Source organism: Ammospiza nelsoni, chromosome 20, assembly GCF_027579445.1.
Source record: "Ammospiza nelsoni isolate bAmmNel1 chromosome 20, bAmmNel1.pri, whole genome shotgun sequence".
Taxonomy (NCBI): domain Eukaryota; kingdom Metazoa; phylum Chordata; class Aves; order Passeriformes; family Passerellidae; genus Ammospiza; species Ammospiza nelsoni.
In genome coordinates this window covers 8,281,814-8,305,404 of record NC_080652.1, presented here as the reverse complement: position 1 = coordinate 8,305,404, position 23,591 = coordinate 8,281,814, and the positions used below count along the sequence as shown (strand labels likewise).

General features: G+C 52.8%; 1 protein-coding gene across 2 annotated transcripts in view; it reads left to right on the top strand.

The window, feature by feature from the left end:
* The window catches only part of RALGDS (ral guanine nucleotide dissociation stimulator), a 55,074-nt gene that overhangs the window by 4,077 nt on the left and 27,406 nt on the right, over nucleotides 1-23,591 (top strand). The window contains exon 1 of one of the 2 annotated variants that reach the window (XM_059486211.1): nucleotides 8,336-8,446. The exons of the other annotated variant lie outside the window; for it this stretch is intronic. Within the exon in view, the coding sequence (XP_059342194.1) occupies nucleotides 8,351-8,446 (96 nt within the window). The 5' untranslated portion in view covers nucleotides 8,336-8,350. Of the gene's footprint in view, nucleotides 1-8,335; nucleotides 8,447-23,591 lie in introns of those variants that run through there. 2 annotated transcript variants of the gene reach the window in all.

The following is a 23,591-nucleotide window of genomic DNA, read 5'->3' as shown; positions in this document are numbered from 1 at the left end:
GCGCCTTCCAGTGCCCGGGGCTGGCACAGCCCTGGCATTGAGCTGTGCCAGCTGCTGCAAGCTTCTTTGGGGACCCCTGAACCGAATCCATCCCGCCCTGCCTGGTGCCAGCTGAGCGGGATGCACTGACGGAGCCCCCAGATGTTGACAGTTTTTCCCGATGGGATCACCCGAGCCCGGCCCGTGTGACCTGGCTGGGGCTCACCCGCCTCTTTTCCTCGAGGATTTGCGTTTTTGGCAGGCCGGGTTTCCTGGGGACCTCTCGGCTCCCAAGGACGTCCTGGTGGATTCCCACTGTCTGTGCTGGCATCCCCTCGGCCGCGGGTCAGGGGCAGCCTTTGGGGTTTGGAGACATCAGCCGAGCCAAAGGCAGCTCAGTGCTGTAGGATCAGAGTTTCCTCTCCCTCGAGGCCCTGCAGTGCAGCGGGAGGTCATCCTCTGCACGGATTTACAGCCCCCAACGGGTTTGCTGTGCCCCTCATGGCTCCTGTGCTTGGAGCTGAGAGCCTCACACGGAATTCAGCGTCCCTGAATTTCAGAAAACAGGGTTACAGCCGTGTCCCTGAATTGAAGGAACAGGGACACGGCCATGGTCCTGAATTGCAGGGAACAGGAGCACATCCATAGTCCTGAATGGTGGGATCCACAAAATTTTCCAAATTTTTCCAGATTTCCCCTGTGCTGGCCACTGCTGAACCCTCCCTGGTCGCTGTGGGTGTCACAGCCCAGCTTTTTGGGGCATTTTTGGGGCATTTTTGGGACATTTCCTGGGGCTGGGTACTGCACAGGGTGGCTCTGCCTGCTTACACAAGTCCCCTCTGCACTCCTCCCAGTGCTGCCTGCAAGGGTGTTTAGTTAATGGGATTATAAAGCTTTCCTGTCGTCAGGCAACGGAAATCAATGCAGGGCCCCTGGGAATGAGCCTCATCCCATTTACAGCCCAGCCCAGCAGGGCTCTGTGGCCAGGGCTGCTGAAGGGGGGACGAGCTGTCCCCTCCCTGCTGTCCCCCAGGCTGCTGGGGCCTCCTGGAAATGAGGACAAAAAGGATACAAAGCGATTGGAAAGTGCTTGGACCAAATTCCTTCCTGAAGGCCAAGAATTAGAAATCCTTGCTTCTGTAAAAATGGATTTTTTTTTGCATCAAATTAAGTGGTTTTGGCTTGAGCAAAGCAAAGACAAAACTTCAGATATCACTCCCTGTCACCCTGTGGATAAAGATGCAGATTCTTGGTGTAATTATACCTCAGTACTGTTTTCAGCAGCCAGTCATACCCTTCCCAATTACCATGGGGGATGCTTTTCATGTGTGGAGATAGAGCTTGTGGAGATAGATATCTGTGGAGATATCTATGGAGATGGAGCATTTTCCTAAGAAAATGGTGAAGGCTCCAGTGGGGCCATCTGAGGAGTGGCTGAGGGCACTTAGCTTTTTGGCTGGACAAAAGGACACACTGAGATCTGCACTTCCCTCACGAGGAGCAGCTCTGATCTCTCTTCTCTGGGGACCACTAACAGCACCTAAGGGAATGGCTGGAGCTGGGTTGAGAAGATTTAGGTTGGACATCAGGGAAAGGTTCTTCCCCCAAAGGGTGCTGAGCGCTGCCCAGGCTGCCCTGGCAATGGGCACAACCCCAGAGCTCCAGGAGTGCTTGGACAATGCTCTCAGAGATGCACAGAGTGGGGTTTTGGGGTGTCTGAGCAGGACCAGGAATTTGATTTGATGATCATTGTGGGTCCCATCCAGTTTGGGAATCTCTGAAATGCAGAGGCTGCTCCCAAACCGCTCCTCCCAGCCGTGTGTCCCACCAGCTGCAAGGATCCAGCAGGGGCAGTGCCTGGGGTCCCACAGGCACTCAGGATGCTGATGCAGCCCCCAAAGTGCTGCACGTTCCCCAGCTCCCGTGTGTGCTGCTGGGCTGGTGCACAGGGATTCCTGGAACCCAGGGATTTTCCTTTTCTCCACTCAAAAACGATGCCTTGGCCTGAGAGCTGAGGGCAGGGGCTGCTCTGCATTGCCTGGGGGGCTTTGCCCTCCCCTCTGCTGTCAGTAGCATCAGCAGCTGGGCAGGATGGGCTGGTTCGTGGATTTCTGCGATGCAAAGGGAGCTCCCAGCTGCTGTCCCCAGCACGCAGCAGGCTCCCAGCCCCTCCCTGCACTTTCACTGCACAGGGGCAGGACCGGCCACAGCCCCCAGGGAGCTCAGCTGGGCTCTTTGTGCTCTCTGGGCTGCCTCACAGAGCTGGCAGCCTCGGGCTCTGCTCAGCCCCTCCCTGCCTTGTCCCTGCCTTCCACGGGGGATTCCAGGCTGGAATGCCTCTCTCCGCCTCCGACCCAGCAGGGAGAGCTCTGCGCAAGGCTCCCCTTGCAGCCAGGGAAGCCACGGAACCTTCGCCGTCACAGTGCGAGGGTGGGGAGCAGCAGGGAAACTTCCAGAGAAACCAACCTGCTTCAGCAATCTGGCCGTGCAAAAAGTGTTTCCCATCCCCTTGGCTGCCAGAGAGGGGACTGCACGTGGTGGAGGCTTCTTTAACCCCTGGGGGCTGCAGAGCAGGGTGAAGAGGGAGAATTGGGAGAGCCCTTGGCTCAGGGTGCAGGGCTGGGGAGCCGCAGGCTGCCAGGGCTGTGTCTGTTATCTCTGGAGCCCGGGACTTGCTGTGGGCCAGGAGCAGAGGTGTGGATGTGCAGATAACGCCCTGGCCATGGGAGATGTGGGTTACAGCACCCTGAGAGCGAGCTGCAGGGCTGGGGAGACTGGAACTCCTCCTGTTGGGGAAGAGGAAACAGGAAAGCCTTATAAATATGATTGCCTGGCAAAAGATTTGGAGAATATAGAAACTGTAAGTGAGACTGAATTGAAAGCAAGCTTTGAGATACCTCAGTTTCTGAACAACTGGGAAACAATGGTGTGGCCAGCTGAAGGTTGAAACAACACCCTCTGCTTGCAGACAGGCCCAAGGGTCAGAGCAGACCCTGCCAGCTTGGCAGAAGGGCCCAAAGAGGAGTTTTTAGGGTTTAAAATATAACACAGTATGGTAATGTAGTAAATCTTATAGGCTGTATGTAAATGCCGTAGGATTTGTATCTTGTACTAGATTGGTTAGTGAGAATCAGAATATTCAACACAGAAGAAGATTTATTGTATTGTAACGGGAACTTCACTCTCTTACCCTTTTACTCTCTCACCCTCTCATCCTCTCTGCCCCTCTCTTCTCTCAGCCTGCTCTGAGCTGTGGCTGCAGCTCCCAGCAGGGCCCTGCACCCAGGCCCTTTGCAATAAACCCCAAATCCCAGCAGGGCCCTGCACCCAGGCCCTTTGCAATAAACCCAAAATTCCTGACCTGGCTGCAGAGATCTCTCATCTCCCTCTGTCCCGACCATCCTACCCCCCATTTCTCCTGTGCCCTCGCATCCTCCCAGCCCTGTTGCTGCGGTGACCGTCTCCATGGAGACCGAGCTGCATCCCAGGTACCACGGCTGGGAATGTGTCCCCCTCCCCATGGGGACACTCTCAGCCCCCAGGGGAGCGTGGAAAATAGAAAATCCCTCAAGTGTGTGGCAAATGTGTGGAGGAATCCCAAGGAAACCTAATTGGTTTTCCCCCACCCCTGCTTTAGTGCTTGTTGGCTTTCACTCCACGCTGGTAATTGCTGCTCTGCACCTATTAAAAGGCCATCTCATGCTTTGCACGGGCTTGATTGGGAATTAATTTTGCATGTGTATCTATTCTGGGGAGCAGGGGAAGTTATTCAGCATGCTGGATGCCAGACAGGCTTTCCAGGGGTGTGAGGTGCAGTGCCACACGGGCTGTGCCTGCTCCCTCCTGAGAGGAAAACGACAGTGGCTTCTCCAAATTAATGCCTAAAAACAAGGGTGCAGGGATTTATCAATGGGATTTATTCCCACAATTAGTTTGGGAGAAGACAGGTTTTGAGTGCTTGTATTTATCCCATTAGAAATCCCTCTTGGATGTCAAGGTGATTTTGATTTTCACTGGGAATTAGGTATCCTACCTGCACATGGTCTCCTGGAAATCCCACCAGGCTCCATCTCCATGCCTGCCTCTCTAAATCTACCCGCAGGCTTTCTGTAAACACCACATTTCTCCAGAGAAATGCTGTTTGGTTGGGATTTCTGTGGTTTTGAAACCAGATTTCCTCTTTCTATTACTGAGAAGTGTCAAAAGGGAAGAGCTGTTGGGATTTTCCATTTGCCATTTACTTGTCACAGCCCTTTCTTTCCCCCTTTGCTTTTCTATCAGCTTCACACAGTGACAATAAACCTGCAGGTTTTGTGTCATTTCTCTCAAGTACCACACTCTGGTGCAGGATGCTGTGATGTTTGGGCATGGAGCTGCAATTTCCTTTGAAAAACAAACTCACCATTGTAATTCCTGGGGAATTTCTTTCATTTTGTGGATGCCTTTGATGCTTGACATCAAGCATTGGAGTCAGCCTTCCTTTGTGAGTCACTGGGTGTCAGGAATGCCCAGCTTCACTGGAGAGGTTGGTCACTGGTTTCTGGAGCATCCCAAATGTTCAGCAGTGCTGGGTGCTAAAATCCTCCTGTGCATGAATTTATCCCTGAAAGCTGCATTCACCTGTGCAGAGGTTCGGCCGTGGGTGCTCAAAATGATGTTTCTGCAGGGTGACAGAGGCTGTTTGCACTTTGAGGAATGGCTGCATGTCCCTGGGGCAGCAGCCGAGCAGTTGGGAGCAGGATGCGCCCAGCACAGGAATTGCAGTGAATTTCCCCTGCAGTTGCTCTGTTCCTGCCAAGACTCTTACTGGAAAACAGTATTTTCCCAGTAATGGTTGCTAAGCACTGAGCTCCTGTGATGGGCTTTATCTGCTCAGCTGGAGCTGCCACAATAAAGCTCCAGAGCGAAATGAAACGGGGAAAAACATCAGAGCCTGAGCTGGGGCTTCCCTGTCCTCCAGAGGCAGCACCAGGAGGAGATTTCCCCTCACCCTGGAGCCTGTGGGGCTGAGCATCACCTCAGTCCTGTGCCAGAGGGGATGGCTCCTCTGTTTTCCTGCTCAGGGGTGGTTCCTGCTGGCAGATCTGGGATCCCAGCAGGGTTTGTGCTCACATCAGCCAGGCTGGGGGAGCAGGAGGGTGAAGCTGTCGCTCAAACACCTGCGTGGGATCCTCCTGTCTGGGCTGGTTTGACAGAGGGGTTTTGTTTTGTGTCTGTGCTGCAGATCTCCCGGTGGGAAGGGTCCAGAGCCACTCTGCCATCTCACTGAGGGCCTGTTCTGTTCCCATTCCCAGTGGAAAGGGTCCAGAGCCACTCTGCCATCTCACTGAGGGTCTGTTCATTCCCATTCCCAGTGGAAAGGGTTCAGAGCCACTCTGCCATCTCACTGAGGGTCTGTCCATTCCCATTCCCAGTGACTGGGGACTCTGGTGGGTGGGCATGCATGAGCTGGCCCCAGCAGAGGAGGGGGAGGCTCCACACCATTTCTGGGGCTGTGTGAATGCTCACAACATCTGGCTGCTCACCTTGGACCAAAGCATTCCCTGCACAGCAGCTCCCATGTCCCATCAATCCACTGTGTCCCCTTCCTGCTGGTTTGGGATGGATCTCTAGAGCATCTCTTCTTTTCTCCAGTCTCTGCTGCTCTCCTTGCTCCCTTTTACTTTCTTTTACAGCCTGCCCATGTGGTTTGTGACTTTTCCAGAAGGATTGTCCCTTTTGGTATCTTTATGGCTGCCAGCTGGGAGGTCACTGGGCTGTGGGGGCCAGCAGAGCACACTGAGCCCTGGCAGAGGTGTGTGACAACCTCTGAGTCTGTCCCTAGCCCTGGAAGTCCAGGGAAGCCCTAGAAACCAGGGAACCAGCCGGTGATGGGACTCCTGCACCTCCCCACCACCTCTGCAGAGATTCCTGTTCTCACAGTACACATCAGCTGCTGAACAGGATGATGAGTTCCTGGGAATGGCAGCCCTTGGAAACTTCACTTGAGTGTGAAATCTGTGTCCCTCTCAGGGTGTTTGGAAGCTGCAATCTCAGCTGACCAAGCCCTGCCTGTTACTGGAGAGTTGTTGTTGGAAAGCCAAGCTCTGCTGACCGAGGGTTGCAGGCAGGTGAGTAACCCGAGCTGGGGCTGAAGCTCAGGTGTGAATCACCTTTCCTGGAAGCAGAGCTGAGGGCACTGCCTGTGCTGAGGGCAGGGCTTGCTGCTGGTGAAATGTGGGACAGTTCCTCCCTGGGAATGCACTTTGCTCTGAGTCACCAAGGAATCACCAAGGAGCAGGACAGACAATGCCAGGGAGTTCCCAGGGCTGGGGCACTGCCTCTCTGCCCTGAAAAGAGTGCCCAAAATTCTCCCAGTCAGCAGCTGGGGCATGCCCCTGGAAATTCTGCCTTGTGCACCTGTTCCAGCTGTGATCTCCCCTCTCTCCTCCCCTGTAAATCCATTCCTGGGGCTGCTGCAGTGCTGCCTTCTCATCCTCGCTGCTGCTGCTCATCTCAGCCATATGGTGGATGAAAAATCTGCCTAATTTCCACTTAAAACTTAATTTATGGTGAGTTTATCCCTACTTGGTCTCGTTCCAGGCTTGCCCATTATCTCCCATTGCTGCAGCATGTAAGGGCTGCTTTTCTCATCCTTGCATTTCCCCCAGGAATGATGGACCAGTCCCACACTCAGCCGAGAAGGGGCTCAGCTCCCTCTGCGATGGCAGGGAGGGTGTGTGAGTGTGTGAGACCCCTGTAAGCCCGGCTCTTGGCTCTGGCTGCTGCGCGGATGAGTCAGCCCAGCGCTGGCTTAGCGCTGAGCGGGGCTCTGCCAAGCCGGGCTTACCTAACGCCGCAGGAATGCCTGGCTCAGGGGGGCTGCCCGGCTCTGCTCCGCACCCGGCCCTGCTGGGGCTGCGATTGTGCCTTTGGGAAAGCTGGGAAAAGCTGCGCCATCCCTGAGCTTTGCCCTGCAAGAGGCTCCTCGGAGTGGGAGCCACAAAGCCACCCCAAAGCACCCAGGAGGAGCAGGGTTTGTTCATCATATTTATGTCACCCCTGCAAGAAGGGCAGTGTAAGGACATCAGCTCCTGTTTGTCTGGGATTTTCAGTGACATTTCACCCTGGTAACCCTGTTGGGTGTGGATTTTCATTGGCATTTCACCCTGGTCCCTCTGTTGGGTGTAGATTTTCATTGGCATTTCACCCTGGTCACCCTGTTGTGTGTGTGGCTGGCCCCAGTGTCTCCCCAGGTTGGGTGTGAATCAATGAACCCCCCGAACTGCTCCTGTCCTGCTGTCCTCGCTGGGAGGAGTCACCCTGGGTGTCCCCCCTGCCTCTGCAGCTGTTGAGGGTGAGGTGGTGGCTCATGGGCTGGGCTCAGGTTCCCTCCTGTTTGTGAGGACAAGAACACCTGTGAGTGATCTGTGTCTGCAGGTGATGACACGAATTGCTCCGTGTTGAGACACCCACCCCACTGCTGCTCTTGGTGAAAACTCTATAGGAAGGTGATTTTCACACCCGATTTTGTGCCATGCTTCCTTTAGCAGAGCTCCAGTTTGGATTCACAGGTTCTCTGGTGGGAAAGGAACTTGGGAATGCTCACCTGAGCAAAACCTTCCAGGCACAATTGTGCTACAAAGGAAGTGATCACCAGCACTGGTGGTCTCCCAGTGCCATGCTGCATTCTCAGTGCCACAAGGTTCCCCAGCACTCTGTGCCACGTGAATTATTTAAGCCTCACCGTGGTCCTTAAGGGGAGCACAGGAAGGCGCTGAGCTGAACCTGCCTCTGACAATGGAAAACAAGGATGGGAGAAGAAAGGGGGAGGCTCCAGCTCCGACCATTCATTCTCCCTGTGTTTCACACCCTCTCATCCTTCCAGCTCGGCCTGTTTGCCTGTCACAACAGCCAGAGGGGAAGGCTGTGAGCGCCGCGGTTTGATCACAATCGCAGCCCAGCAGCAGGCAGGACCTGTTGTGCGTCTCCGAGACAATGCGCGGGTGCCGCGCATGCCGATGAGGCTGGGGAGCTCCCGGCGGGGCCGAGCCGAGCCCAGCTCTCCCCGGGAGGAAGGAGAAGCTGGGGGCAGCAGGGAGGGAGCCGGGGCAGGTTCCCCATCCCCGCACACACGGGCGCGCACACGGGCGCGCTCTGACGGGCGCGCACGCCCAGCTCCCGGTGCGGCTCCTCGGCGCTCTTTGATTCGCGAGGGAGGAAATAAGAGCTCGCAGGAGCGGCACAAGCAGCAGCTGCCGGCAAGATGTGCTGACAAAATCGGGAGAGAGAAAGAGAGGGAGAAATCTCCGATCGGTTTCGCCGCCTGCGCTGGAGCTGCTCCCGGCGGAGGAGAGGGAGGAGGATGAGCAGCCCCTCCATCCCCGGGAAGATGGAGGCGAAACCTTTGTTCAACGTGCAGAAGGCTCTGGTGCAGCCCGTGCAGATGTGCATGTTGGATATCCCGCTGAGCGTGCAGGATGACGATGTGAGTGAGCGCAAGGCTGCGGGCGCGGTGGGAGCGCGGGGGCAGCGGGGGCCGCGACCCCACCCCGGCACCAGCCCGGGGTGCTGAACTTGTGGTGGCGAAGTTGACGATGCCGAGAGCTGGCACCGCCTCCAGATGTGACCGTTTCCTCTCTCGAGCGCCGTGTCCCCGGGCAGGCTGTGGCGCTTGCCAAATCCAGGGCACCAAAACCGAAGGAGGGGTTTGGGAGGCAGGGGAAGCCTTTGGTGTTGTGGCTCGGTGCAAAAGGGAGGGTTTGCTGTGGGTGTGAAAGCCTGGTTTCTTGGTGGCTGCCCTGCCTGCTGTCGCTGTCACTGTCACCACCCGTGGGCTTGGGTCCTGCCCTGCTGCAGCTGCAGGGTTTGGTTCACCACGCAAAAATCGGTGTGGATTGCAGCATCGAGCGAGGCAGAGCCTTCCCAATGTGGGTCAGGGGATTCCTCTTGCTCAGGGCTCCTCTTGCCACCTTCCCTCTGCCCCTCTCAGAAACACACCCCGAGTCTGGCTGTGCGTGAGGGAACCCAAAATCAGGGTGATGCTTTTTAGGGCTGGTGGGTGGTGAGTGCTCGGTGTCCCACCTGTGTAAATGTTCAGGGTGTGATCCAGGTGCTGTTACAATTTGAGGCCAAACTTGCTTTGATTTTTGGAGCAGGGAAAGCCCATCTCTTGCTGTATGTGCTCAGGGCGTGTAATGTCACTGCAGGAGCCTTAAATCTGGATTTTCTCCGTGGCCACCAACTGTTCTGTCACAATCACTGCCACCTTCTCTCCAGCATTGTCTGTGCGTTTAAAGAGGTGAAACGAGAGCACAAAACCGAGCCCAGCTCGCCGGGAGGAGGGAGCATTTCCTGCAGGGAGGTGTGTTGGATCCTGGCAGGGCTGGGGAGCCCCAGCCCAGCATCCTGAGTGTCCCTGCAGGCTCAGGGGACTTGCAGGGAGCCTCCTATTTTTAGAATCAGCCCGGGGGGCTTTGCCAGCCTCGGCAGGGTTGCTGCACTAATGAGGATAATGAGGATACCTGTGGCGGCCCTGCGGAGTGCTGGGGTGTGCCGGGGTGGGCAGGTGCCTCCTGCAGCATTCCTGGCAAGGAGGGAGCTGGGAGGCGGCTGGAGCAGGGGATGGAGCGGGGGAAGCAGAGCCTGGGTGCTTTATTCTCCTTCAGCTCCATTCCCAAGCAGCAGATTTCTCCAGGATTCTCCAGTCCTGCTCAGCAGTGCAGTCTGGTGCTGGACTTCCCTGCAGCTCCTGCTGCAGCAAGGGGGATCCTCAGGGTTTGCCTGGCACAGGTGGGGGCTTCCCTGCTTCCCTCCCTGCTCTGGGCATGATCTGGGACCAGGCACGGGGAATGCCCTGGCCTGGGTCACTCAGGGACCTCTGCTTGTTCATCCTGTTCCTGGTTTTTAGCAGAAAAGAGAAGTAATTGTTAAAGGGGCTGTGCAATGTGTTAGTACTGGGTTATTTTCTCATTTGGTTGGTTGGGTTTTTAGCAATTCCTACGAGCCCTCTGGAGGCTGCTGGGTGGCAGCCAGTCCTGGCAGTGTCATGGTGAGGCTCTGGCTGGTGACTGGCACATCAGGGTGTCCCCAGCCCTCAGGTCATGGCGGGGACCTTAATGCAGGATGGGAGAGGTTGTGAGGGCTTCCCTGGGGAAACTCCAGCTGCCAGGGGGGTCACACCGGGTCTGCAGCATCCCCATTTTCACATTTTCCAGCCTTGCTCACATTTCCCAGTCACTGGAGCTCACTGGAGCTTTCAGCCCCTGCCCTGTCCTGCACTGGGCACAGTGGGATGGAACCCCCAGGGCTGAGCACTGTCTGTCAGCCCCCGTGAGCAGGAGGTGGCTCAGGGGCTGCTCTGCCTCTCCATGCCCACGTCCCCCTGCTCTGAGGCTCAATTCCCATTCCTGGAAAGCAGCACCACGGTGGAATCACTGAAATCTCCGTCTGCTGCAGAGCACAGACTGGGAATTTCCCCAGCAGGGAAACCCTGAGCGGTGTTTTTGTCTGTGGGGTGATGGAGAAGCTCCTGTTTCAGAGCTGAAGCGTTTCCCCCAGCCAGGCAGGGTTTGGAGTCTCACACCCACCCTCGGGTCCCTGCTCATCTCCTGCCGTCGCTTCCCCGTCTGCGTGGGCAGCAGGGAGGGAGCACTGCTGGCATTTCCCCCTCTATTTCAGGGCTTTAATTTCTATTTCAGGTTCGTTAATTTCCTTTTTTTTTTTTTTTTCTTGGAGATGACACAGGCAGGTTGGGAAAAGTTATGGGGCTGCATTACCTGGGGTTTTCTGCAGGATTCTGTGTCAGTCACATCTGAGCCATCCCTGTGGGAGGGCCTGGCTTGGAAAATGGGTTTTCCTCCTGCTGCAAACCCATTCACTGAGCACACCACTGACCTTTTCCAGGCTGGGTTCCCAGGGAGAAAATCTTTGATTTCAAAAAGCAGCAAGGCAGAGCCCAGGCTGGGGACACCTCACAAAAACTGGAACCTCTGGGTCAAAGTCTCTCCTCCCAGGGCAGCAGCTCTGTTGGTTCTCATCTCATATTCCTGTTTTTCAGGGAAACTGCTCTGCCCCAGCAATGGACTGGGTCTCGTTTGGGGGACATGAGCAGGCAGGTGCCCATGTTCAGAGGGTGAGCATCCCCCCAGGTCACCCTCAGCGTTGTGCTGTGTATCAGGCAGAGGATGCTCTCATTTCTGCCTCCCTCCATCACTTTCAGCGGGGCTGTCAATCCCCCCTTTCATAATTCACCCGCAGCAGTTGCAAAATCGCCCAGACCGCCCCTTCTGCTACGATGGCGAGGGATTTCCAAAGCTTTGCTAATAAAAGAGCAACAGTTTCCATGTGTGGAAGGTGGGGAAATCAATGAGCAGGCTGTTGCAAGTGATATTAACGGGCTTTTTGTGGTTCCCAGGCAGTTCCCTGGCATGATGCAGCTTTGTGGCTCCATGTTTGTCTGCTCAAATGGGCACATCCCCTCCTTGCTAGGGCTGGCAGGGAGCAGGGAGGGATGTCCCACAGCCATGGGATGCTGCTGCTCTCACCCAGGGCATCCCTCTGCCTGCTGGGCATCCCAGGGCACGCCAGGCTGGTGCCACCATGCTGTCACAGCCTTGTGAAAAACGCCAATCACTTGTTTTCAAAATTTTAAAAGTTTAATAGTAATAAAATGGTTATAAAAATAGTAATACAATTAGAGTAATAATAATTTGGATAATTTGAATTAGGACAATATGAGACAATAGAAACAAAGAGTTACGAACGTCTGGGTACCTTTTTCTGGGCAGCATAAGCCTGAAAAAGGATCCACGTTAACAGAGGATTAACCCTTAAAAACAATAATCTGTTGAATATTCATACACCTCATCCATGATGCATAAATTCCATTCAAACACAGGATTCTGTCTGGTCAGTGTCAACTTCTTCCTGTGAATCCTGACAGCTCCTTCGAGGTAGGAAGAAGTTAATTTCTTCTGATAATGGAGCAATAAATTCTCTTTCTCTGAAAGATTCAGGTGTCCTGTGGCTGCTATATCACTGAAAATCCTTTCTTTAAAAAAGTATCCTGCATAGCATCGTTTCTATTTTAACAATTTTTATAACCTAAAACGATATTTAACACAGTACTTAAGAGAATTAATACAGCACTACTTTCTAAGAAAACACATACAATATTCATTTTAATATTTGCGAAAAGCCGATCATAAAATACATGCATTTTTCACAGCCTTGTGCAATGATGGAAAGTGCTGGGAAAGCCCCCCTTGCTGCAGGACAGGGGAGAGCAGCACAGCCCGGGGCTCTCCCAGCATTTCTCACTCAGAAGAGATCAGGAAAAATCTCATTGTCCTGCTTGCAGCCTCCTCAGCCTGTCCTGGAGGTCTCCCCATCTCTGCCTCCTTCCTCTCTCCTCTCTGATGTCCTAATAAGTGCACTCGGCCTGACTTCAAAGTGGTTAGCAAATATTTTCCACTCCAGCGAGCTAATTAGTTAAATTGCATTTCACATGCTAATTTATTCCTCTAATATTATATTTTTTTTTCCCTCAGCATACTGAAATACAGGAGAAGATAAAAGCTTGGTTTGACCTTAGAGCCGGGCTCAGAGGAGCTGGAGATGGGAACTAATGGTTATTTCCCGGGTTTGCTGTAGCACAGGCTTATTCCCTGCCGCGTTTGAGACCTCATTCGGTGGAGTTTTAAGAGTTTTAGCATCCTGGGTGAAACGTTGTCCTGTGGCACACAGAAAGAAAACTTTCAGTAATGAGCTACTAATTTCCGACTTCATTGTTCCTGTCTGCAGCACCGGTACCACCTTGGAGCACTGAATAAATAGCCAATTAATCCTTGCAGGACTGGGTGGGAATGGTGTTACTTCCCTCATCGGGGTGGAAAGGCTTTAACTGGGAGTGAAGCAGGGCCAGGGAGCTGATGCTGGTGTCAATCCCAGGTTGAATCTGTTGAGGATGGAAAGGTTTGAACTGGGATTCAGACAGGGCCAGGGAGCTGATGCTGGTGTCAATCCCAGGTTGAATCTGTTGAGGATGGAAAGGTTTGAACTGGGATTCAGACAGGGCCAGGGAGCTGATGCTGGTGTCAATCCCAGGTTGAATCTGTTGAGGATGGAAAGGTTTGAACTGGGATTCAGACACGGCCAGGGAGCTGATGCTGGTGTCAATCCCAGGTTGAATCTGTTGGGGATGGAAAGGTTTGAACTGGGAGTCAAACAGAGCCAGGGAGCTGATGCTGGTGTCAATCCCAGATTGAAGATGTTGGAGATGGAAAGGTTTGAACTGGGATTCAGACAGGGCCAGGGAGCTGATGCTGGTGTCGATCCCAGGTTGAATCTGTTGGGATGGAAAGGTTTGAACTGGGATTCAGACAGGGCCAGGGAGCTGATGCTGGTGTCAATCCCAGGTTGAATCTGTTGGGATGGAAAGGTTTGAACTGGGAGTGAAGCAGGGCCAGGGAGCTGATGCTGGTGTCAATCCAGTTTGAAGTGACAGCTGCCAATGGCCCCGTGGTGAATCAAAGTCTGCTGTGTGTGTATCAAAGGTTGTTTCTTTTCCACTGTGTGCATATGGTAGATGTTATCAGGAGGGAGGAGCTGAAAATGAGCTCTAGGACCATTTCCTGACCACGGCTGCAGTCAAAAACAACAAATCCCTCGATCTCCTGCTCTTGGCCAAACTCTCCTTTTCCCTCAGGCAAATTATCGTTTGGTTTCTTTGGAGATAGCAAGAAACTATGGAAAAAGACTCCCAGGTTTAATTCTCATCTGTAAGGACAGAGATTTAGGAATACTCTGTAAAGTCTTGGGATTTCTGGGAATTGCCCTGGCAAGGCTGGGCCCATCCCACACTGTTTGTGCACATCCAGCTCTGAATCCACGAGGCCATGAACACACTGCTTTGTGCCTCTGGCTGATGCTGTCCCAGGAGCTTTTGGGGTGGTGGCAATCCCTGTTTGCAGCCCTTCAGAGAGGGAAGAGCTGGTGTGATGGCTGAGCCCTTACACTGGTTTGAAAGGGATGGGGAAAAGTGTCCCCAGTTTCTGGTGTTTGGGTCCCTGGTGCTAAAACATCTGGAGTTTTCGTGTTCCCACACTGAATAAACATGAGGAACACAGCCCTGGGGGTGCCAGGCCAGTAATACCAGGGTTACTACAAATAAGCAGGTAGCAGGGTGAGCAGGGTGGTGTTGATGCAGACAGGAGCTGCTGAAGGAGAGTGAGAGCACAGACCTCTGGAGCCTGAGCCAGCATCTGACACTGCCTGGGGTACAGCCTGTCTTGGGGCTCATGCTGGCCAAAGGTTTGTCATTATTGCCTGGGCTCTGTCACCTCTGGGACAGGCTGGCTGCAGGTTTTGAGATGCCTGGTGCTCTCCAAACCTCTGTGCCTTGCCCATGTGTGGCCACACCAGTGGTCACCCCATGGATGTGCTCGCTGCAGGGGCTGGAATTGCCTGCCCAGCTCTCCCTGCTGCCCTCATAGTCACTGGTGCAATTAAAGCTGTGCTAATTCTGTGTACTGTGAGGCAGAGGGAGCTGATGTTTCCAGGAATTGTTCAGTATATCTATTTTCAATGTATTTTTTAAGTGGTCTGGCTGGGTCTGTGCTAGTGAGAAAATGAGATGAAACACCCTGTGCCACATCCTCAGCTGGTGCACATCCAGTCAGCCCTCTGATTTTGGTGGCATTACAACCTGTCCCTAACTAAGAATGTGATGTTCAAGGTGACCTCCTGGAATGCTTCTTTGCTCTTCCTCCCTATCCTTCAGCACCAGCTTCTCTGTCTGGAGCTCGAGTGCAATGTGAGAATTTGCTCCTTGTGCAGCTTTTACTCTGTAGCTGTGATTCTCCTGGAGATGCAGGCTCTGCCTCTTGCACTTTCCCTCTCTCCAGTGAAATGGGATCTCTTCCCTGCACTTTCAGCCTTCTCTCGCTGTCTGCTCTCAGTTTCCATCCTGACAATCCCGTGGGATCAGCAGAGCCTTTCAGGCGCTGCCGAGGTGGCTGCAAACCCAAATCCCTGCACAGCCAGGTCCCTGCACAGCCAGGTCCCTGCAAACCCAGGTCCCTGCAAACCCAGGTCCCTGCACAGCCCAAATCCCTGCACAGCCCAAATCCCTGCACAGCCCAAATCCCTGCACAGCCCAGATCCCTGCACAGCCAGGTCCCTGCACAGCCCAAATCCCTGCACAGCCAGATCCCTGCACAGCCCAAATCCCTGCACAGCCAGATCCCTGCACAGCCCAAATCCCTGCACAGCCCAAATCCCTGCACAGCCCAGATCCCTGCACAGCCAGGTCCCTGCACAGCCCAAATCCCTGCACAGCCAGATCCCTGCACAGCCAGGTCCCTGCACAGCCCAAATCCCTGCACAGCCCAAATCCCTGCACAGCCCAGATCCCTGCACAGCCAGATCCCTGCACAGCCCAAATCCCTGCACAGCCCAAATCCCTGCACAGCCAGGTCCCTGCACAGCCAGGTCCCTGCAAACCCAAATCCCTGCACAGCCAGATCCCTGCACAGCCCAAATCCCTGCACAGCCCAAATCCCTGCACAGCCCAGATCCCTGCACAGCCAGGTCCCTGCACAGCCAGGTCCCTGCACAGCCAGGTCCCAGTGCTGGCTCCATCCCTGCCCCGGGGCTGGGCACCCTGACTCACGGCAGATCAGCCACGGAGCAGCTGCCTCTGGCAGTTTGGTTCAGTTAAGGGCCTGTCAGTGCAATTTGCTGTTGTCTGTCCCCTGCAGAGGGCTCGGGGCAGTGCTGGCAGAAGCAGCTGCTGCAGGAGGGAGCCCTGAGCGCTGCCAGCGCTGCCCAAGTGTGCTTGGGCAAACCCAGGCAAACCCAAATAAGGCAAATCCACTTTGCTGACTGCTTTGGCAAAGCCCTGGTCTGTATCAGCTCGATTTGGCCGCTGCTGGCTGTTAAATGCTATTGAGAAGCAAAGAGCATCTTTGGTTTCAGGGCAATTGCTCCTGAGGTGGTAAAACCCTACAGAGAGAGGGGACAGCCAGGTGCAGTTTGGTGTTGGCTCTTTTATGAACCTGGAGAGCTTTGTGGTGCCAGCACTGCTGGAAGCATTGGCTCTGCTGCCCATGGGGTTGGTTCTCCCCAGGTTCCCCTGCCTGCCCCACCATATGACAATGACAGGACAGGCAGGGCTGCTGGTTCAGTTGGGGCAGAACTTGTGATATTTGGTGTTTTAAACTCCTGGAGTCATGTGTGTGGCATCACTCGTGGTGCCCCCCAGTGTTGTGGGCCAGAGCTCAGGCTTTGGGCCACCACCTCCAGAAAGATGCTGCTGAAGGCCTGACTTTAGGAACCTCAAAGGCTGTTTCCATCCAAAAATCTGATTTGTTGATTTTCTTGTGTCACCTCTGTGCAGGCATCTCCTCAGCCCTGTGTCCTCACTCCTTCCCTGGCTTCTCCTGGGGTTCTCCCTGGGTGTGATGGGGCTGCAGCAGCTTTTGGCAGCAGGATTTTGGTTCCACTTGACAGTTCAGGAGTGGGAAACACCCAATCCCATCCTGCTGACAGCTGCCTTTGTAATTTGGGTACTGTGAGCTCCCAGAGAGCAGCTGTGAGCATCAGGCCCTTCACCTGGAGGAACTGAGGAGCAGTTTGAGAGGATAAGGCTGGTTTGGGTGTATTGAGGATCAGTTTGGGAGGACAAGGCTGGTTTGGGTGTATTGAGGAGCAGTTTGGGAGGACAAGGCTGGTTTGGATGTATTGAGGAGCAGTTTGGGAGGACAAGGCTGGTTTGGGTGTATTGAGGATCAGTTTGGGGGGACAAGGCTGGTTTGGGTGTGACAATCTTGGTAGTGCCTGGCTGTGATGTTGCTGACAGGGAAATGCAGTGCTGACCTGACACAAACGGGCTTCCTCTGCTGCCTGCCAGGAAAGCAGCACCCAAAAATCCCCCTGAATAACCCCTTTCTGCTCATCCTTCTCCCTTCAGGCTCCCGTGTGCATTGCTCTGAGAGTCAGGGGGGTTTTCTTTCATCACAGTGCCCTCCCAGCGCTTCTCCTTTCCCATACTGGAAACCCAGTGTGAATTAGAAACTGCAGCTGAGGGAGGAAGGAGGAGCAACGTGGTTTGTGGTGTCAGAGCCTGGGCTGGCCGAGCAGAGCAGCTTAGGAGGCACTTCTGGGGGCTCTGGGGAGGGGATGGAGGAGCTGGTCCAGCCCTGTGGGGTCTGGCAGTGTCATGGTCGTGGATTGGGGAGCCCCTGACCAGGGGGATCCCGCCTGGGCAGCCCTGGATCTGTCTGGAGTCAGGAAATGCAGAATAATCCCTCCCCACCCAGCTGTGTGCAGGGCAAGAGGGAATCAAAAGCAGCTGAAAATCCCGGATTTCCCTTTCTGTTTGGCAGAGACAGATGGGGGAAGCACAGGGGAGGAGACAGACGAGTCAAGTGGGCTCAGCTCCACCTTGTCCCCACGCCTCTGCACCCACACCCCTGGGGGAAACTGGCCCTCCCAACCCTCCCCAGCTATTTATTTATCTATAATTGAAGATCTGGCTGCTGCTGACAGTCCCACTGGCCTCAGAATGGCACCAGACCCTGTCTGAGAGCTGTGACACAATTCCACTGCCAGGGCCCCTCGAGTGCCAGCTCGAAGGAGCTTTGCCAAAGGTGACTCTCAGCCAGGGCTGGGGCAAGGAGGGGCAAAGGGAAGCTCCCCAAGGGTTTGGCTGTTGTGAGAGATGACTCAGTGCACGCCCTGGCTGGGTGGCACCCTCTGTGCCACCGTGTTACGTGCCCACATGTCATGGAAACCCTGACACTGCTCCGTGCCCGCGTGGCACGGGTGGCATTGGGAAATGAGCCTTGATATGGGTCTGATCCTTGTTGCAGGGGTTAAAGTCACCCTGCAGTGGTGCTGGCAGCTCAGGAAGGGATGGATCAGGCCTTCCTGAAAGAGGGGAGAAGCTTTTCAGGGCCCAACTGCTGTGAAAGGCTGGGTGATCCCCTTGTCCCACTGTCTGCTCCCTGACCCTCTGCAGGAGCTTGCATTGTTTCCTCTCTGTTTTCCCTGCAGTTAGGGGAGCCAGAAAGAGCTCAAAATCTAATTTCCTACCAGAATCAGGCTGATGCTGTCACAGTGTCCCTCTGGCTGTGCCCTCTCTCCCCAGATGACTTCTGAACCCGCCGACCCGCGCCGCGCAGATCTGGCTCAGGGCTCGCAGATAATTGAGTCTATGCTCAGACATGATGAAATGAGATGGTTGAGAGGAGGAAAAGAATCTTGTAAATGCCCCAAAACATCTGTAGCGTGAGTTCATGTATTATTAGACACCAGCAAACCCACGTGGGAGATGCTTCTTACAAACACTTAACCGCAAAAACATTTTCATTCTTGGTTCATGCGTTTTTAGGCACCGAAAACAGTCTCGAGACACAAAACCATAGGAAGCAACACAAGTAGTTTCAGTGCTCATGGGATAACCTTTTATTTTAATAAAACCTGAAATTCTTTTGGCACTCAACGTGATTCCCAGAGCCAAGGCTTGAAGGAAAAACAACATAAATCATGGCCTCGACAGTAAGAAGTTGGGAGGGTCAGCAGCACCGTGGCCAGACTCAGCCATGGTGTGACTTGGTGGCACTTGATGAGTTTGTTGATATTTCTGAGGGACAAACCTGGCACACAGTATTGTTTGGGAGAGCGCTGCTCCTCCATGCCAAAACCCCCACCACAAAAAAGAGTTCTGACCATGGAGGGAGGCCCTGGAATAACTTCCCCTTCTGAAACAATGCGGAGCGGAAACGTTTCAGAGTGGTAATTACCAAAGGGAAAATATTTTTTTTTTAAACATCCTTTGTCTGAGCGCCTAACAATACCTGGGAATACTGAAGGACTTTTCCAATCCTTAATTGACTTTTCAGCCATGTCAGTGTTTGTTTCTGTATCTCTGCAATAGCCAGCTCGGGGCTGGGCAGTGAAACTTTCCCTTTCCAGCTCTTGCCAGCCCCTTTTCCTGATTCTCACGTGGCCAACAGCAGTAAGTGTGTGCTCAGGCTGTCACAGCACAATGTTTTCACGTCCACTCGCTGCATCCCTGCCCAGCCCATGGTGAATTTGGCCCAGATGCCTTGGCAGGGGCTGTGCAGTGTCAGCACTGGGGTTGCTGGTCCAGCTGCTGGACGTCTCTGCTGCTGCTCCTGCAGCTCCTCTCCCTCATCCCCGAGGCTGCTCCAGCCCTCTGGCTCCTCTCCTGGCTGCTGGCTTTCACTCACATCAGCTCTTCACTCTGCTGGAGCCTGGCTCCAGGGTTTCACTCCTCACTTCAGATCAGGCTTTCCTGCAGCCTCCTGGCGTGTCTGGGGTTTGATTTATGCTTTCCCTGACGTTTGTGCGGTCAGAGGAGATGCAGGACCATTGTTGGAACATCCTTTCCATATCCCCTCTTAAGGGGCTCTGTTCCTGTTTAACTGGCTTTCTTATTTTCGGTAATCTCAGTTATTTATTGGTGTTATTAACGTTGTGTGTGTGTAATTTGCTGTTGCTTCGTTTATCCCATGATCTGGCATTTAAATCTGTTCCACCTTATTCCTATACCGGGATAACTTTGTGCAAATCTATTTTATCAGCTCAGCACCTTGCAGCCTGTTTGGCTCCACTTTCAAGCTTTGGATATAAACCAATCTTGTGCAAGGTATCAACCCCGTGTGCTTCTTCCCTGTGCCTGTGCTGTGGCATCACTTTTCTCTTGGGCCTCTCAGCAGCTCTGTGGCATCACCCCCTGCCCTGTGTGTGTCCAGGCACGTCCTCCCAGCACAGGGCAATGAGTGCAGGCTCAGGGAGCTGAGTCTGGGCGTGCTGGGGTGGTGACACAGCCACCAGCCTGCACCCCTGTCCCCAGGGGGAGCAGCACTGTGGGCTCGCAGCACGTCCCCAGGGGTGCCCTGCGTGTGCTGTCACCTGGGCAGGGGGCACGGGGAGCATCTCCTGGCCGTCCCTAGCCCAGGAGAGCCAGTGGGAATAAAGCTGGGATAAAGCTGGGAAAAAGCTGGGATAAAACTGGGATAAAGTGGGAATAAAACTGGAATAAACCTGGAATAAAACTGGAATAAACCTGGAATAAAACTGGAATAAAACTGGAAAATAGCTAGAATAAAACTGGAAAATAGCTAGAATAAAGCTGGGATAAAACTGGAATAAAGCTGGAATAAACCTGGAATAAAACTGGAATAAACCTGGAATAAAACTGAAATAAAACTGGAAAATAGCTAGAATAAAACTGGAAAATAGCTAGAATAAAGCTGGGATAAAACTGGAATAAAGCTGGGATAAAACTGGAATAAAACTGGAATAAAACTGGAATAAAACTGGAAAGCAGTTAGAATAAAACTGGAATAAGGCTGGAATAAAGCTGGAAAATAGCTGGAATAAAACTGGAATAAAACTGGAATAAAACTGGAAAGCAGTTAGAATAGAACTGGAATAAGGCTGGAATAAAGCTGGAAAATAGCTAGAATAAAACTGGAATAAGGCTGGAATAAAGCTGGAAAATAGCTAGAATAGAACTGGAATAAGGCTGGAATAAAGCTGGAAAATAGCTAGAATAGAACTGGAATAAGGCTGGAATAAAGCTGGAAAATAGCTAGAATAAAACTGGAATAAGGCTGGGATAAAGCTGTGGTAAAGCTGGAATAAGGCTGGAATAAGGCTGGGATAAAGCTGCAGTAAATCTGTAATAAAGATGGGATAAAACTGGAACAAAACTGGAATAAAGTTAGAATAAAGCTGGAATAAGTCTGGAATAAAACCGGAATAAAATTGGAATAAAGCTGCCCTCCTGCTCTCCTGGCTGCAGGCACAGCCAGTCCCAATTCCCATCTGCAGGCACAGGTGGGGTGGGTGTACCTGTCCCTGCAGCAGCACAGCCACCAGGGCTGGCACAGGAGCTGAGGAGGAGGAGGAGGGGGAGGAAGAGCTGCTCTGCCCAGCAAAGTTTCCCTGATATCCGCTGGGATTTCTCCGTGGGTCGGTTTCCAGAGCCTCCTGTTTCTGGGACTCTCCATTTACGCGACTCAGCTGAACGTGTGGTTCTGGCTGGGTGTTGTGGGTGGAAAGCTGTGCTGCCTGCCCTTGGATGTGTTTTTGAAAGGTGAGCAGAGCCAGAGCTTTGCTCTGCTCTGTATCCACCCAGGTGCTGGATGTGTGTTTTCACTATAAAATGAAATCTCACCATTTCATCTAATTTTTCTGGCCGATGAGAAGGAGCAGCCTGATTTCAGAGCTGAGTTTCCCTTATCCTGATGGGTTACACCTATTCCCACCTTTCCCTGGAATTTTTCTGTGGCTCCATAACCTTTCCCCTCTTTTCCTTTCCCTGGCTGCTCTGCAGAGAACAGCAAGGATGGAAATTACAATAAGGGAGCACCTGCGAGCCTTGAACCCGCCACACTCTGATTGCTAAGCAACAGGGAGAAATGTTTTTCCTGTTTTCCTTTTGGTTGCAGGCACCTTAGGTGGTATTCGTTAAAAGAGCTGACTGAAACATTCTGGCAGAGAGGTGATGGGGAGATAAAAGCTGCTTTTAAAGACAAACAGCTCGAGAAATAATAATGGTCCTGAGCAGAGGGGCTTAAAGCCTGCTGGACTCTGCACTCCAGGGAGAGCCAGGGAGGAGGGAAAATGCTGCCACCAGGAGCTGCAGCTTCCCCCAGGGGTGGGGATGTCCCTAACAAAATCCAGTGTGGGGATATTCCTAACAAAACTCAGTGTGGGGATGTCCCTAACAAAATTCAGTGTGGGGATGTCCCTAACAAAATTCGGTGTGGGGATATTCCTAACAAAACTCAGTGTGGGGATATTCCTAACAAAATTCGGTGTGGGGATGTCCCTAACAAAATTCAGTGTGAGGATATTCCTAACAAAACAGTGTGGGGATGTCCCTAACAAAACTCAGTGTGGGGATGTCCCTAACAAAACTCAGTGTGGGGATGTCCCTAACAAAATCCAGTGTGAGGATATTCCTAACAAAATTCAGTGTGGGGATATTCCTAACAAAACTCAGTGTGAGGATGTCCCTAACAAAATTCAGTGTGAGGATATTCATAACAAAATTCAGTGTGGGGATGTCCCTAACAAAATTCAGTGTGGGGATGTCCCTAACAAAACTTGTGTCTTGTGATCCTGAGCACTCTGAGATCTCTTGGTGCTTTTCACACCTTGGGCCCTGCTGCCTTCAGCTTTTTTGGGCACATTTTGATATTAATAGTTGTATCCTGCCTCTTATTTTTCTTTGAGTGTTTTCTTTGCTGTGAAGGAATCCAGGTGCCTGCTTGAAGTGTGCTGTGGTTGCTTCTTTCTGAGAAAGTGGCTTGATCTCCCCCCACCTCACATGCTGGCCTTGTTCTGATGAGATTTTAGAGGTCAGAAAGTTTGGAAAACAGATGTTTGTGTTGTTGCTTGCTGCCCTAATGGAAGCTCCTCAAATACTTGATAAATTGCTTGGAGAAGAGAAGGTTTGGGGCAATCTTAGCATCCCAGAGCATGAAGTGGCTTCAAGAGAGCTGGAGAAGGACTTTGCACAAGGGTCTGGAGTGACAACACAAGGAGCTTTAAAATGAAGAGTGGATTTAAATTAGATATTAGGAAGAAATGTGCCCTGTGAGGGTGGGGAGGTTTTCCAGGGAAGCTGTGGCTGCCTCTGATCCCTGGAAATGTTCCAGGCCAGGCTTGGAGCACCCTGGGCTAGAGGAAGGTGTCCCTGCCCATGGCAGGGGTTGAACGAGACAATCTTTAAGGTCCCTTCCAACCCAAACCTGTTGGAATCAAAAAAACCCAACCCCCCAAAAAATCTGTGATTTTTCTACAACCAAGGGAGTGGTGGAAGGAGTAGGATGGGGGAGAAATATTCCTGCAAGGCTTGTGGGATAATTGCTGAGCTTCAGGAGCCTCGGCAGGAGCTGCCTGTGCACAGGGGCTGCAGGAAATGAACCTCAGAATGGCTGCATGGAGACTTTCAGATCCTGATTGCCCAGGGATTTGCTGTGCTTCCTCTGCTAGGAGCTGACGGTAATTAGGGGCTTGCCTGGCTGTGTTAATGCTTGGTGAGGAGGAGAGCTGTGATCCCAAATTAACGCGGCTGGCCGAGGGGTGCTGCAGCTGGGAAAGGCACAAGGGGCAGGAGAGCCTGAGCCAGCCTTCCTCCCTGCCAGCACAGCGTTCACAGCGCCTGATCTGTCAAAAACAGCTCCAAAAAACGCCCAGAACCTGGAGGCAGAGTGATCCAACTGCCCTGCATCTGAAAAACTCAGCAGAGGATCTCCTAAAATCCATGCCTGCTGTAAGCTGTGGCACGTGGTGGGTGGCTTTCATCTAAAATCTGGTTAAATCAGGGCATTGATCGTGCTGGGAGTGAGAATTGGGTGTGGGAGGGTCTGAGGTCTGTTGGTTCCCAAATTTGGGGGGACCCAATTTCACATTTCTGTACAGATTGTATGGACAGATCAGTGACATCGTTTTCCCTTCTTGCTCAAACTTTCCCCCTCATCCTGAAGTGGAAGAGATAGGTTATTTTTATTTTATTTTATTTTATTTTATTTTATTTTATTTTATTTTATTATTTTATTTTATTACTATCTCTTATAAAATACCCTTCC